We start from the raw sequence: 17330 nt of genomic DNA on the forward strand, positions 1-17330 counted from the left end.
GGTTGTCCAGGAGTGAAAAGAATTTCATTATTTTTTACCCAAAGTTGATAAAAAAATGTCGCTTCCTTCTATTAAGCTAAATACTAGCTTAGGAACCCAGCTTTGCCTGTAAACTAACTTTTCCCATGAATATCAACTTACTCAACTTAAACTTGTTTCATTACCGTGGTTAACCGAGTTCCCCAATAAAAGTTTGAGGCAAATCGGTCAAGGGGTTGGTAATCTATAATCGCACATACAAACAAATAGACAGACAAACAGAAATTACTTCTTATTATATATATAGTTACAATTCACAAAAAAACATCTTCATTCGTTTAATTTATGTGAACTCTCATGTTTACATTAAATGAATTTATAATTTATGTTTGTTTTGCCCACTCCTATGTATATATTTGCCACCCCCTCCCTCCTCCCACGTCCCTCACAGACAAATTATAAAATATGGGAAATACAGGGGTCCGCAGAATAAGATGGATAGGAAGTCGGGCTAGATTCAATAATAATTTAATGCATATTTGTTATATAGCATATTTGAAACAATGTTTTGTTCTATAGCTTATTTGATCGAAACAATGTTTTGTTATACAGCTTATTTGAAACAATGTATTAAGAAACATGAAGGAACCCTCAAAACTATGTTCGCAAAAAAATTGTAATGAATTTTCTGACAGTTACGACCAAATTTAATGAAAAGCCAGATGCTGCTGAATTATCTAGACTTAGTTGAACCACTTTTCTTCTATCTGAACCATCGCACAAGAGAAATGGTTCAACTTAGCTTACGTAGTTCAACGATTTCTTACTTTCATTTGATTTGGCCACGTTATATCGGAAACCATGGATTTCAAAATTTTAGCAGACAGGAATGTTTTTATCTGGAAATAAATATTGGAATTAAAAATTTTAGAAATGCGTAGACACCGAAAGGAAACTGGTAGTCTTGGTCAACAATATTACTGGCCCAGGAAAATAAGACTTAATTACATTTTCTATGGGAGAAATGTAAACACTGCAGTACACATGTATTTGAAGTTAAGCTTTTCGTTTACCACATGATTTATGAAATGAATTAAACAATATATTTCATCTGAAGGTTTTTATATATCTATACAATTTGTTTTAGGGGGGGGGGTCGGAGGGACTCTAATATTATGGACAAGAAATAATTTTTTTAATGCTATCTCCTCATTAAGTTTTGCCGCTTTTATGATTGGATTTAGAAAATGATTTGATAAACATTAATTCTATTTGTCTAGTTACCTATTTAATCCAATTATTTGAATACAATTTTTATTGGAGGGGGAGAGGGGGAGTTTAATTTGAATGAATAAATCAAAATATGAACATAATTTTAACAAGTATAATAATGACCTGGTAAACCTCTCGGGTTCTAAAGACGTGAAATTTGATCCAGATTCAACACTTTTTAATAGTTCATAAAGTCACAGTTTAATATAACAACTTGTACACTGTACACACACACCACCCTTCAACCTCGTTATAAACAAGCAAATGTCTCTCAAAACATGAACAATTACCTGAGCTCAGAATTCTTGTATTGTGGATATCGAGATCAATGCTTTATCAAGATCTTTTGTTAATCTGCAGATTAATTAATCTTCATTCGATATCCACCGTAAAATTTTACCCTGAGCTGGGAACTTTAGAATGCTGGATATCAGGATTAATGCTTGATCCACTCTTTTTCTTAATCTCCAGAGCTGAAAACTTTAGAATAGTGGATATCGAGATTAAAGCTTAATCCACTCTTTTACTTAATCTCGAGATTAAATATTGCTTGTTGTCCTTTCATTTTTAATCTCCAGATTAATTATCCGATCAGGATTAAGGATATCCCATTCAAAAGTTTTCAGCTCAGATTAAATATTACTTGTTGTCCTCATGAATTTAATCTCCAGATTAATTAACAGATCGGGATTAAGGATATCAGATTCTAAAGTTTTCAGCTCTGAAGGAATAACTGAAATGAAGAGATTAAACATTAATCCTCAGATTAAAGGTGCCCGCTGTGGATATTGAGATTATGAGTATCCCAAACAAAAGTTACTAGTTCTAATATTCTGATATTAACAGACTTTAACCCTACTACACGAACGCCCCACCCCTCCCCTCTTTAGCACCACACGTCGGCACAACAAGCCCCATCCTCTTAGGGTTAAATTATAATGTATAGGAATGTATATATGTATGCAGTCAGTGGCGTGAAAAAGAATTGTCTAGGGGGCTTAACCTTTTTTTAACATTCCAGGGGGGAGGGGAGGGGGGCGTTATTATAGGAAAATAAGTAACAGGAATCCAAAACACAGGACTTTTTTTCCCGTGACATTTTTTCCAAGGACTTGAGAAAATTCGGACTTTTTTACAAAGTTTTTATTTCCAGGTTTTTTTTCCGGAAACTTTTTTCCCGGGACTTTCTTACAAAGATTCATACAATCCTCTGTCTACGCCCCTTACGGTATGAATGTAATCTATACTCCATGTTTACTAAAGTTAATCAGATGATTTGACACGGATATTAGTGAGACGACCTCTTAGCACCTGCTAGAGTGTACTGTACAATTAGACAACCCTCATTGGTCGAATATTAATAGTTTGTAAACAACATTATGAGACATAAACATACCAATTAAACCCGCGAATACAGGGTGTCTCAATAAAAAACCCAACTACTGGGTCTTCCATATTTTCCGTAATTTATAAAAAAAATCCCAGAGTTCGTTTTTGTTGACCATTCAAGCTCAATTACAAAAATAATTCATTGAAAAAATTAGGGGTGTATACACGGACTAATGTATAGTAGATGGGTGGGGGGGGACTTAACATTTCCAGAAGGGGGGACAAAAAGAGAAACCCCGACTTGAAACCATAGCCATGGAGTTAAAGGGACTGTAAACGTAATTCCAAGTGATAGAACGTGGCATGTCTTATCACAACGGTACCCTTGAAAGCTTTGTCTGATCAAATATGAATTAGATATCATATTCATTTGTGGTTTTTAGCTGCAAAAGTTGCTTGCGCAATTTTTGCCTCCGAAATAACAGAGAAATGATCAGAATTAAACATTTTTCTTCCACGTCATTCATCAGCTAAAGATTTCATGAGTATCGTTTTAAACCGGGCATGGTCAGATCTTTAATTAGAGCGTCACGTAAACTGCGACGACAGTCTCTTTTAAGGGTTACGATGAAGACATGATGTATGAAGGAAGTATATGATGATGTTATTGGGTTAGAGGGGTTAAGAGGGCCACAGCAGTGTATATAAAGCTGTATTTGTGTTAAGAAATCACTATTACTGGTTGTATCATCGTTGTACATTATCAATCTACAATGTACTCCACAGCTACTATCCGTGATCTTCTCGTATCTTCTGCTGTGACTGTCTTTCTGTTGAAGGAGATGGAGATGGTTCAACAAATCCTGGCACATCTAGCCATAGGAGCACTACTTCTAGTTGCAGTTTCAATTTGTATTATTGGAGTCTACCACTCTGTTAATTATTTATACTCCTCTGCACTGATGAAATCTGTATGGATCCAACTGAAAAATATTATACATGAATTCATCCTTGCTCATCTACCCTCGGCCATATCCCCGGCCTCGACGGACGAGGTTGAATACCTGAATAGGAGGTTGGAGAGATTAACACTCAAGCTGGAAGGTTCAAGCCAGGATTCCATGAATCTCCTATCCACATCCACTACAGAGCTTGATCTAATGGAGGAAAGATTAAATCTCAAAAATGGTTCAAGCTACAACTGGCTCTCGAGCTCTTCATTATTGACTCCGTTTTTGAAGACAAAGCCGAGAGTTAAATCAAAGTTAATTAAAGAACCCGTCCCTCTCGCAAAACCCATCCTGAAAGCCAAGAAATCTGTTTTATCTACCAGGCCGCCATGGAGATAAACGCTAGAAGATTCAGTTTATGTCAATACATTCTACGTTCATAATCATATGTATGCTTATATTATTGTATTTATCTATTTTATTTATTCAACAACTTCTATAAATATAGCATTTAATCTAATTTGTGCTTTTCTTTATGTGAAGAGTCAATACAGGGTGTGTCAATAAACATGAAAGTTGAGAGATTTCTTTAAGATCGTCTTTGATAGCATATACACTATACATTATACAATGTATCTAAAAAGTGCAATGACTATAAGCTCTTTAGAAAATTTACCAAAATTATGAAGAGCTCATATAAATCGGTCAAAGGAGTTGAGTTTTTGCCACAAACTCTGATTTTCTAATCTCTATATCTTTGTAATCCAATGGCGTAGACCTTAGATATTTACAACTATTAATACTTATATATAAAATAATCTAAGCTTGAAATATCAAAGGTTAGCACCATCGGGTTGCAAAGAAATTGGGACCAGAAGATTTTACTTTGTGGCAAAAACTCAATTCCTTTTAGGCACAAATTGCTATTAGATAGCTATCGAAAGATCTTTAAATAGTCTCAACTGGTATGTATAATGTTACACCCTGTAGATAAAAAATGTTTAAGTATACTCTAAACTTCAAAAAGTTAATTTTTATATCATCGGTTTAAATCGTCATATTCAGGATATTTTAAAAAACGTAAATGTTTAGTGAACAAGAGTTTTCAAGAGTTTTCATCATTTGCATTTGATATTCTGACATTTTGCACAAGTCGACATCTTGACAGCTGTATAAGCTGTATGATGTGAACTACATTACAACATAATACTATGAAGTTAACTGTTAAGTAAACTGTTCATTAAGAAACTTTGCCTCCTGGCAAGATGTCGGAGACCTTTGATATTTCAATTAAAACATTCTTTTAGATCAAATCACCATAGTTTAAAATATCAAAGGTTTACACCATTAGGTTGCAATAGCAATTATACTAACAATTTAGAGTCTATCTCTAATGGATAATTTCAAATAAAAACAAAAATGACATAAAAGTCTTGATCAGAAATATTTCAGAAATTAATTCCAGGATTTCTTTTTTCTCGCCTTTTAAAACTATTCCAATCAGTAACCTTGAGATGTTTTGGTTCTCCGTTAATTAATTTTAAATCAGTTTCCGATGTTTTCCTTCAAAGAATATTATATTTTTTCTACAGGGTGGTTCCATAAACATGGATTCGAATCTAACAATTATTAAGAAGTTAACTCATAATACCTAATATCGAAATCTTCATAGTAAAGTTTTGTCTACACATATAGAATATATTTATGTTTTAACATTTCTGCAAGATAAAAAGTAAGGAGACTCAACTGTACTTTGTATGCGAGGACCAATGAAATCAAAAGTCATTAACACAGATGATCTCAAGATGATTACTTAATTCTCATGTTTATTGAGACACCTTGTATCTGATCGGAGTGTTGGTTGAGTATTCAAGGAAGATATCTATCAGTGATAGGGTTAAGAAGGTGTGTTCGTGCTTTTGGGGAGGANTGTCCGTCCCTGCAGGTTCCGTTCAAACAAACCTTCTCCGTGTTCTCATGTGCACTCAGGTCTGAGAGCTCCAGTCTATCCGTGATACTGAACCAGGACCCATCCAGACACACTACTCAGGGTCCATATAGAGACACTGAATATCTAATAATGTGAATCTTAGCTAACCTAGTACATAAATGCCAGTAAACTTTGCACAATTGTGTTTGCTGGGAAAATCAGATTTGCACAGTGGTAATTTCGGGGACAATAGAATTCGTTGTCATTCTATTTAAACCAATGTGTACATTCAGTGATTCTAAATAACTCTGTTTTGTGATAAGATCAGTCTACGGATAAAAGGTGTTAAAGGGGGTGATGCTATCAAGACTCTAGGTTACAATGAAGACGACTTATATTCTGTGTTTTCTACAGACTTTATACCGGTTAACCGGCTGCAGTATAGATATCAAAACCCTTCCTCCCGACCTCAGAAGGCTGGCCTTTGATTCCAGTGGACACCTGGGGGTTCCTAGTCCTGGACTTAGGTCCACAATATCCCCGGACTGGACCGGGGACCATAGTGCAGTCCTGGACGGGGACCAGGGAAAAGTTACATTATCGTGGTCCATTACAGAGGACTATATAAATTTTAAGGTAAACAAAACATTTTATTCTCAGTGTTCTTTAAAATTGAAAGGTTTAGCAATTGTTTCTTTACTTTTTAAACGAAAATATTTTAAAGTAGTACGAATACACATCTTTAACTTTTCGGATTTTTATCATAGTTTTTTTTTAGTTTTAGTCACGTAAGACGCTATTAATATCTATAAAAGTTAAAATAATTTGTGATATAAATTAACCAGAAGGTTGAATTTTCTAAATGTTATTATAAAAATCTACTTTTTAGTTTTTGCATCTAAAAACAATTTTCTCTTTTGCCATAGCTAGGGCTAATGTATTAAATATTTATGGTTTAAATCTATGAAAAGAATCAATATACAAAACTTACAAAAAGTTTCTTTTCGAAAACTTTTTGAATACGACTAAAAATATTTAAAAAACATAATTTTAAAGTTTTACTTTTGGATTTCACAAATCATCAACATTAGAAATAAAATATTCGCTTGGTTGAACAGACCTTCACCTCTGAATTATGATGCGACATTTTAAAGTTTTTATGAAATACTTAAAATTATTAAAGTGTTTGTTTTCGATTGATATCAGCCAAATAATCAATTTTATCAAATAGTGCATTTAAAAGTTTTTAATCTCTAAACACGATATATCTTACACTACGATTTAAAATGATTGTTTTTGCGTTTAAGGTTCAAATATCTTGACAGATAGACAAAACAAATGTATAAATAACAATAGGGAAATATCATGTTAGATTTAAATCTTTTATGTTTCAATTATAACTATGAAAGAATTATTGAACATCCAAAATGGTTTGAAATTCATATACAGGGTGTCCCACGAAACATGACAGTTGGTAAATAGTTTAGAAATTCTTCTTCCATAATTTGTAAAGCTGTTTAATATCAAAGACAATAAAGAAAATATTATATAGGAGTCATATTATAATAAAATTAACTTCAAAGTAAAATATATTCGAGCAAAAGTTTTTTTAAACGAAATAAACTGCAATCAGGCTTTAATATCTAATACAGTGTGTGGAAGACGACATTCAAAACTATTTACCAATTGTCATGTTTCGTAGGTCACCCTGTATATATATGTTGGCGGATTTTATGTTATGCGTAAAATTAAAAAACTAGAGAAACTTTAACGATGTCACAAAGTCGTCCCAGTAGGCAGTAAATATCGCACCCATTTTACCTTCTCCAGTTTGCAATGAACAATCAGTACTTTTACCAATAAATCAATTCCTAGTATTTTCGATTAACTTATTTACTCTTTTCTGTTTTACCTAAACACATCACATATTATAAAGTTGTATTTTGTGTTTGAAAATGAATAGTGCTAATAATAATAATTGACTAGATATATCAATATATAATATATTGAATAAATATGATCTAAAAGTCGTGAATGAATGATCAATGTTCCCGGCTTTATATCCCGATATGCATGCAGTTACAGAGTATAAACCACGATATTCAGATAGATAGATAGATAGATAGATAGATAGATCGATAGATAGATAGATAGATAGATAGATAGATAGATAGATCGATCGATCGATAGATAGATAGATAGATAGATAGATAGATAGATAGCTAGAGAGATAGACAGATAAATGGACAGATAGATAGATAAATAGATAGATAGATAGATAGATAGATAGATAGATAGACAAATAGAGAGATCATTGAGAGATCATGAATAGGTGGATAGATGGAGAGATAGATAGCTGGATAAATAGGTAGATATGTAGAAACTGCCTAATCAATCTATCATTATCTATCTTTCTATCTATCTATCTATCTTTCTATCTTTCTATCTATTTATTATTTATCTAAATATGCAGATAGACAGATAGAAAGATCACAGAGATATCCTACACGACTCATAGATATATTGCAAAGGTATGATAGAGGGTAAATAGATGTAGATGCACACAATAGATAAAATGAAATAACGAGTTACTTATTCAAGCTATTTAGCTATTTTGTTAGCTAATTACTTTGTATAATTATTCAGTTAAAACAGATGAAAGTTAGCACATGAAAACACAGTGAAATATTCCACTTTATTTTCTAATCACAAAATTTCATTCTACAGCTTTCTGGTTCTCACTGTACGATGCTAACACGAAATGTTTATTTATTTTAAAGATGGTAAAAGCCTTGAAAATTGCATGTCGTCCAAATTTCATGAGGATCAGTAAGAATTTAATCAGATTACTTTAATTCAAAATTTATAAAAATGGATAAATATTGCTGAAGCTTGAATTTGCGATTATATACTTTCAAAATTAAGAAAAAAAGAGAGTTACAAAAAAAAAGATTATCGACCGTGCTAATAAACTTAAAGGGACTATCTACGTAATTTCATGCGACTCTTTATTTAACAAGTTACGGGTTTCCTAACGGTACAATTTGAACCTTTGACTGAACAACGATGATGGAGATATACTTGTTTATACCTGTTTAAAAGTGATTTGCGGAATTATCACGCAAAGACAAAGAAAGAAGATAAATTCTTCATAGGCACCCAGTTAAAAGTTTAAAGGGTACCGTTGTGAATTGTGAATTATTTTCAAATTTCCAATAAAATGTGTTAAATAATGAATATCGTAAGAATGATGGGTCAAAATGACAGCTTGACCAGAACTGTTAGACATGTGAAAGATATATACGTTGGTAGATAGATATATAGATAGATAGATTGATTGATAGATAGATAGATAGATCCAGAACTGTTAGACATGTGAAAGATATATACGTTGGTAGATAGATATATAGATATATAGATATTTTGATGGAAAGATATTTAGTTGGAAAGATAGTTTGATGGAAAGATATTTTCATGGATAGATATTTTGATAGATAGATATTTTGATGGAAAGATATTTAGCTGGAAAGACAGTTTGATGGAAAGATAGTTTGATGGAAAGATAGTTTGATGGAAAGATAGTTTGATGGAAAGATAGTTTGATGGAAAGATATTTTGATAGATAGATATTTTGATGGATAGATAGATAGACGATATAAATATCCATTTTGAATTAGTAGGAATATAAATGCAGAATATATGTAAATATGGCCGACCATCCCACCCAATACACCTGCAACCTTTATAAATTCTATAAGATATGTGTAGCTAATTTTGAAGTATCTTGGATATCTAAAGATAATATCCAAATTTTTAAGTATTCTTAAAAGAACATTTATTTTTCTGAACATACAAAACTAGCTTGGAAAACTCAGGAATTTAAAAATCTGTATTTGATAAGATTTATTCGTAATCAACTTTCCAAGGCAAAGTAGTAAAAACATTTTTATTCCCATAATATTGGGTTTAATTTAGCTTAATTACCAGTTCAACTTTTTATCCTCATTCTTTTTAGCGTCATACAGAAAGAAGACATATATGAAATTCACGTTTTAAAATCTCACACCTCACAACCTGAAGGATTTTTTTTACATAATTTTCATTACCCTTATTTAAAAAGTATATCGTCTATTTTAAAAAGTTTCTAATTATTCTTCTTTTAAGTCTCATCTTTTTCTATCTCAAAAATGATTTAAACTTATGCACGCCCAATGCAATTACTTTTTTAAAAATTTTTAATTTAAATTTTTATTTGGGGGGTAGAAACGCTTTTCTAATATCTTTTCTTAGATAAATTCATTAAATTCCCCCTCTTCCTAGTTTTACTCTTTAAAGAAATGCCCCCCCACACATCGCGCCTTATTATTCTGATATCCATATTCAATTTGATTTTTGATAGACAATGATTTCAAATTGTGAAAATCTGTTCCTGGTTTTCTATTTTTAAATTCAACAATTAGTTTAGAAAATATAAATCTGATTTGTAAAAACGTTTCATTAATAGTTTTCATAATGAATAAATTAATGGAAATTGTTTAACTGATTTTTTTAATGATCTTCTACTTCTGTGGTTGATAACTTTATTATTTTTTATTATTTGTTGTTTAAATTCCTGTTCATCATTTAACATATTTTTCTCGTACCTCATGTTGCACTTAAAGGAATTGAGTCTTTGCCACAAACTTAAATTTTATAATCCCTATATCTATGGGACCTGATGTTGTAGACTTTTGATATTTCAAACTAAGATAATTTAATGCAACCGAATTCATAGTTTGAAATATCTAAGGTCTGCGACATTCGGTTGCAGAGATATAGGAATTAGAAAATCAGAGTTTGTGTCAAAGACTTAATTCCGTTGAAATTTGAATTTCTTAAATTTGAAAGGGTATGTGAAAGATTAAGTTTGACACCGGATGAAAGATGAAGTGAATTAATTTAGAATTTTTAGATGCTTGCGTTGTTTTGATTTGAGCGTGGGATTATATCATAAAACACTGATGAAGTGCTTCTTTAATTTATTCAAACTTACAAGAAATCCATCAAATGTCATATTAATATATTTAATTATGTCTAAATATATTTCAAACATGGATGACGGGGAGGGGAGGGGGGNCTGAAAATTGAAAAATGGCTCTGCTGTCCTTTTTTATCTTTAAGATATTTACAGGAGAAAAAATCGCAAATTTCAGTTCAAGTAGCAAGTGACGATGTTATAGTTTTGATTAGCCAAACAAACATCATTTGTTTCCGCTTAAATTTACGATTTTTCCCCTGCAAATATCTTAACAAAGACAGTAAGAAAGGAGTAGCAGAGCCCTTTTTCAATTTTCAGTTTTAAAGTATCCATTTTAAAGGAATTTTCATAAAAGGTCGGATGAATTTTCACATTTTACTCCAAAATCCTGGGAGCAACTCCAAAATCCTGGGAGCAATTCCAAAACCCTGAGAGCAGCCACCCCTCCCTCGTTGATATTTTAAAAGATCTAATTACATGTTTAAAACAAGTTTAAAGATGAGTTTTGTTTTTAAAATAGATCATCCAGTGCTGAATCATTTTCTTCTACTCTACAAAAATAGACCTTTTTTACTTTTAAGTCACATTTTTCTTAGAATTACAAAATATTTTTTTTTTAATTTTAAGATTGTCTGTTACCATTTTGCCCCTCCCCAAACCGGAAAATTTTGCGCAACAAAGATGTAAATTAAAATATAAAATTCATGGGAAACCCTCCTAGTTTCATATTCATTAGCAGTCATCATTCAACTGTTGCGGAGGAAACACATTTATCTTAATTGAAAATGTTTAAGTGGATTACTTCTGTATTAGTCGCCATCTTGTTTATAATGGCGCAGTTGGATGCGCAGTGTACAAAAGACTCCGACTGCGCACCTGGATTGTTCTGCAGAAATGGCGCGGGATGCTTGAATGAAATAGAATATTTTGCAACGGGGAAACCTTGCAAATCTAACGATGATTGTCCCGAGGCCTGTTATACTGCTAGAAACCCCTCAACCTGTGGTCCTTGGCTAATTTAGATACAAACAATTGTTTAAGAAATATATCTAAACTAAATAAATATGTAATGAAATAATAATTGTAGAAAGAAAGAAAAGAGATATGATGGTAAATGTGAATGTATGAAAGCTAGAAAATGTGCACATCGGCATCTTTATAGAGTGACACTCATAAAACAGTGGAATATTAAGACGACTGTTAGACAAAAGTTACAAATTTTCAAGTTCAATGACAACAATTGTGCAGTTTACCCAGACCCATTTTACTTAATAAGTTGAATTTCAAGCTACTGAAAAAACTACAACATTTCTTATAAAGAAGATTAATGCTTAATTGTCATATTTCTAATCCACAGATTTATGTGTCCCACTGTATTTGAATTTTAAGATATTTTGTTTTAAAAAAGATTGTTCAAAAAAAAGACAATTTCGACATTAGTTGTTCTATCTTATACGATGTAGAGATTGCTGTGAGATATAATATCTAAATGTTGTCTAAATGAGATCTATAGTTAGACTCCGGATGGGTGACACATAAAAAGCTGAATTAGATCATAAAAAATTAGGTACATTCAATAGATGGACGTTTATTTAAAAAAAGTTGTTTAGGTTTGTTTATTCTTTATAGTTTTACAACTGCACACTTTTCTAATGTTCGTTTTTTTTAATTTTCCCCTTCGTTTTCTCTTTATCACGTATTCCCATTCTTCTGGATTGTTCCATCCATTCTTCTTGATTGTTCCTGTTCTTCTTGATTGTTCCTGTTCTTCTGGATGGTTCCATTCTTCTGGATTGTTCCATTCTTCTGGATTTTTCCTGTTCTTCTAGATTGTTCCATTCTTCTGGATTGTTCCATTCTTCTGGATTGTTCCATTCTTCTGGATTTTTCCATTTCTTCTAGATTGTTCCATTTTTCTGAATTGTTCCATTCCTCTGGATTCTTCCATTCTTCTGGATTCTTCCATTCTTCTGGATTGTTCCATTCTTCTGGATTGTTCCATTCTTCTGGATTGTTCCATTCTTCTGGATGTTCCTGTTCTTCTGGATTGTTCTTGTTCTTCTGGATTGTTCCATTCCTCTGGATTGTTCTATTCTTCTGGATTGTTCCTGTTCTTCTTGATTGTTCCTGTTCTACTGGATTGTTCCTGTTCTACTGGATTGTTCCTGTTCTTCTGGATTGTTCCATTCTTCTGGATTCTTCCATTCTTCTGAATTCTTCCATTCTTCTGGATTCTTCCATTCTTCTGGATTCTTCCATTCTTCTGGATTCTTCCATTCTTCTGGATTGTTCCTGTTCTTCTGGATTGTTCCTGTTCTTCTGGATTGTTCCATTCTTCTGGATTGTTCCTGTTCTTCTGAATTGTTCCTGTTCTTCTGGATTGTTCCTGTTCTTCTGAATTGTTCCTGTTCTTCTGGATTGTTCCTGTTCTTCTGGATTTTTCCTGTTCTTCTTAATGTTTTTCCAGGCTTTAAACCCTTTAACAACCAGCAAATGTTAACAATTTAACGTGTTTTATTTTCTTAATTTGATTCGTATCTTGGAAAAGTTCATTGTCCTTTGTTGGATGGATTTATAATAAAAGATCTTGACTTGGTTGTGTTTATTCTAAAACTGGATGGACATGATTTCGTTAGTTTTGCGTGAGCTCCTCTTCTCATATCTGCGCATTCTGTGTCTGACAGAAATCAAATTCATTTTTCAATAATGTTATTTTGTGTCTCAACTCTTAATACGTTTTTGATAAAGATAATTTTATCCCCCCCCCCACTTCGTGCTTTAGGCAACATGTTAAAATAACTGGTATTTAATACCTGCAGTCTGACATATTTAGTTAAATATAAATATGCGTATCTTTTGTTGGTTTGTATCCAATAAACGTCCAAACGGCTAAACCGATTGAGCCGAAATGTATGTATATGACCTCAAATTTCACCTGGGGAGATTCAAGGCCAATATAAAGAGATAGTTGCCTACAAAAATTATTGTTTTATTTGAAAATCCAGAAATGAAAACAAAAGAACCCGTAAAATTGTTCAGTTTAAAGATATACAAAATGAATGGAAGCATGGAAAGAAACATTACTAAAAAAGGTGTAGAAAGCGACCTACAAGCCTAGTATTTATTTATTTAGATGTTTAGATAATCGAATATTTCAATATTTAAGGTTATATTACTAAAGATAACATTCCCTTTTAGACAGTGAACAGTTGAAATTTTATCTGTAGATCTTGATCAACAGATATATACGGGATATATTTATAAATCGAATCTTGAAATAAGAATGCTTCTTGCCTCTTTATTCTCTTTCAATTGTATTTTTCACAGAATAAGTTTTTAAAATAATTTTTCTTCAGGTTTGAAAGAAAAATTGATGTTGATTAATACAAGCAACGATAAAATAAATAATTAAGAAAAACTCACAGTAATTCAAAGTGTGCAGCTCTGACTCATTTTTCCAATAACTGCATTTAAACTAAAGCTAGACAAAGCGCGTTGTAAATTTAAAATGAACAAAAAAGAATCTGTTAGATTTTAATGTAAAACCAATGGCCAAATAAAACCGAGTAAATGTAAGTACGTTTGTAAGGACGGTAAACGTAATTTCAAGTGACCTCCAGTGCAAAGCTTTGTCTGATCAAGTATGAATTAGATATCAATATTTTTGATTTTAAAAAGTAATTATTTGCTTTTTTGGTTTTGTACGATTGTAACTTGCGCAATTCTACTTCAGTAAAACATGTTATGGACATATCAGATACTAAATACTTTTAAAACTGACAAAAGACGGTAAAAATCCATAGTTTTTTATTTCTGGGATTTTTTCATAATTTTTATCTCTTTTAGATTTCGACGAAAGCTGGAGACCTGTGATCTGGACGACGACATTAGAATTACAAACGACACGTTCCGAGTAATCTGGGCGTATGGTGGGCGGGACCCTGGGGAGGAGGAGGAGGTATCCTGGAGGGATGTGGATAGAGCGGGGGGTAGGCTGCTCCACCTCTACCAGGGGGAGGTTCAGGAGGCCAGGGAGCCAAGTATGAAGAAGTGGGTCGTTACATCAAACAAATATTCAATAGTTAGACTAGAAAACAGATTTTATTGAAAATGTAAGTGACAAAACCAGTATATATACATATTGTATACAAATACAATAGCTAGGAAATTGGATGGATCATTGATTCGTAAAAAAGTAGCGTATGTGTTGAACCGAGATAGCATGCATCGGGGGTAGGTACTTTTCCTGGGATATAATGAAGTTTTGAGGAAAGGGCGTCGCGTGGCTCTAGTAAAGGGGAAGGAGGTGCATAATGTGAGAAATTAAGATTTGTAAAAGCGTGAGCGGAAATCCTGAGAAATTAAGATTTCAATATGTCCGCTTCTCTCATAAAGCCTCAATTAAGTTCCTACCCCCTCCCTTTAATCCCCCCCTCGTCCCGTCGCTCCCGGCCCCCTCATATCCGTCAATACTGCTTATCCGTCCTATCAATGCTAACCATCTCATTCTTTTGTCTTAACCACTAATATTTCTTCTTACCCTACCCTTCTCCTTCTTAATTCCTTACTTTTACTTCCAATTTCTTCCATTTCCTTTCCTTTTGCCTCTATTTTCTTCCCTTTGCTTTCCTTTACTTCCCTTTATTATTATTTTTATTATTATTATTATAAAAATTAGGAGACCCTTTATTGGTGTACTATGGTGAAGCTGCCCAGTTTAGCTCAACGCCATCATATGGTCGGATACAGGCCTAGGATACAACCAGGAAATGAAAGGTAAGACCCGAAAATTGAAAAATTTTAGAGGGACTTTGATTTCATAGAACCTGCATTTGTAGATTGACATGTTCGAATCACAACGGTATCTTTAGATTTTTTTAAAGAAGAGGTTAACTCTGATAATTTCATTTTTCCCCTGCTCCAAAAATCCGCCAGAAATTTTTATAAAAACTATAATAGTTGAAAATAATCAGTTTTAAGACAAAAGACACGCCACTCTATAAATAGAGAATGACTTGAGAATACGTCTGCAATCCTTTAAGTTTTTTTCAACTTAATTATAAAATCTTTTAAAATCTAGGAAATTTTAGCCCTTTTGTCCAACAACCGTTGTAAAGTTTGTAAATAGCTGAAAGTTGTAAACCGTTAAATATTCCAGATATTCTTGTGAAAAATACTGTCCATATTCTAAGCATGGGTGAAGAAAGACTTTTCAAAAAAGTGTTCAACATTTAAATGTCCTATGCTTTGTTTCATATTGGAACTTAAATTTTTTATTGTCTGTTATTATTTTAATGAAATAAGCAAAGACATTTTTAAATCATGGTAGAAACAAAGTCGAAAATGAGCGAACATTATTCAAAAATCGGAAAAAACACGATCTTTTAAAACGATCATTTTTATCAATATAGAATTTTTCAATGTGCATTCAAAAAGTGCTTTTAAATGATAATTCAAAGCACCCTGTAAACATGAGTTTATGAATTTTTGAACCTTTTATTGTTTTTTTTTTATTGCAATAAGATAATATTTTATTACTAGGTTTGTTCATCATATGATGTTGTATGAATGCCATGACAGTAGTCCTGACCAAGTATTCTCTAAGCATGTTGACTCTATGTTGGGCTATGAATGCTATACCCCCAATATGCCGGATGATTTCCTAAAATGCCGCGGCATTGTTGCCGCATGGGGGCTCGGGGGCGAACCCTTTTATTTTCCTGAGGAGGCGGGATACCCCCTCGGGGAGGAGCATGGAGGCGCCACCTACTATATGTTCGAGGTAGGGATTAATTATTCAAAAGTTTCGGCAATTAAAGGGACTATCCACGTAATCTAAGCGATTTTTCATTTAAGTTTCCAATCGGAATTCCGTTGGGTAGAATTGCGCTGAGTTGCTCGAATTTAAAGTGCTGGCTATTCACACCGGACTAACCAGAGTGAGCAGCATTCGGTTTCTTCTATTTGAAAACAAACGTGTTTTGATCTTTAATTCAATAATCATTTACTTTACGGATTTGTTTATTTTATACATTTTCATTCAAAATGCATATGCTAACAAAAAAATTTTTCAGAAAAAAAGGCTAACAAGTTATGTTTAATGGGTCAAATTGTGATCGAAAGTCACAGCTTTCTGGAATATTGACAGAACCGTTAAATCCACGTGTATTGCGCGCAAGTAAAATTTACTAAGCTTGGGTTGGAAACCCTACCTGTCATTTAAAAAGTGGCATTAATACAGATTTAAAATCATAATTTTTAAAATAACTTTTTTTTCAAAACCAGCAAAGACAAGCGATAAAATGATTAATAATGATTAATATTTGTTGCAAATCTTTATAACGGGTTTATGATGTATGTAGGGTAATATAGGGTAATATTGTGCAACTTTTATTAATTTGATTATTCAGAATTACTTTGATCATTTCAAATTCATTTTCTTCCGAAAAATTTTACAAATTATCGTACAATGTACAATGTTCAATGTGCGATTTAATAGGTCATGAATCAAGTAAATACAATTCAAGGTAGAAAATGTTGTTATTAAGGTGGCATAATGTATAGGTTATGAATTTTAGACCGATACATGGAAATATTAAAAACAAATAAATTAGAATATAATATATATATACTAGAAATTCAAGGCGCTTCGCGCCCTTCTTTCTAGCCTTTGAGGGCGCTTCGCGCCCATCTTCTAAATTAATTGTGAACATGTTCTCTTTGTGTACATTGTAAAACAAAACAAAAATAATTCGGGGATTTTCACAAAAATTTTGCGGATTTTCAAAATTTTTAAAAATTTAATGACGATCGAATTTTGATGGAGACAAATATTTGAAATTTTGATGATTCA

At 32.5% G+C, this 17330-nt stretch overlaps 1 protein-coding gene and 1 long non-coding RNA gene across 2 annotated transcripts in view; both read left to right on the forward strand.

Moving 5' to 3' along the window:
* The first annotated feature begins 1928 nt into the window (after nucleotides 1-1928).
* LOC111709986 (uncharacterized) lies at nucleotides 1929-5701 on the forward strand. The gene is made up of 2 exons (XR_002766977.1): nucleotides 1929-2023; nucleotides 5520-5701. It is a non-coding gene; the product is annotated as an uncharacterized LOC111709986 (long non-coding RNA).
* Nucleotides 5702-14216: 8515 nt separating this feature from the next.
* Nucleotides 14217-17330, forward strand: part of LOC111709981 (DBH-like monooxygenase protein 1) — a 9585-nt gene continuing 6471 nt past the window's right edge. The window contains exons 1-4 of the mRNA XM_023483963.1: nucleotides 14217-14266; nucleotides 14324-14558; nucleotides 15156-15253; nucleotides 16019-16259. Coding sequence (XP_023339731.1) covers nucleotides 14217-14266; nucleotides 14324-14558; nucleotides 15156-15253; nucleotides 16019-16259 — 624 coding nt within the window. The remainder of the gene's footprint in view (nucleotides 14267-14323; nucleotides 14559-15155; nucleotides 15254-16018; nucleotides 16260-17330) is intronic.

Source organism: Eurytemora carolleeae, unplaced genomic scaffold, assembly GCF_000591075.1.
Source record: "Eurytemora carolleeae unplaced genomic scaffold, Eaff_2.0 scaffold922, whole genome shotgun sequence".
NCBI lineage: Eukaryota > Metazoa > Arthropoda > Copepoda > Calanoida > Temoridae > Eurytemora > Eurytemora carolleeae.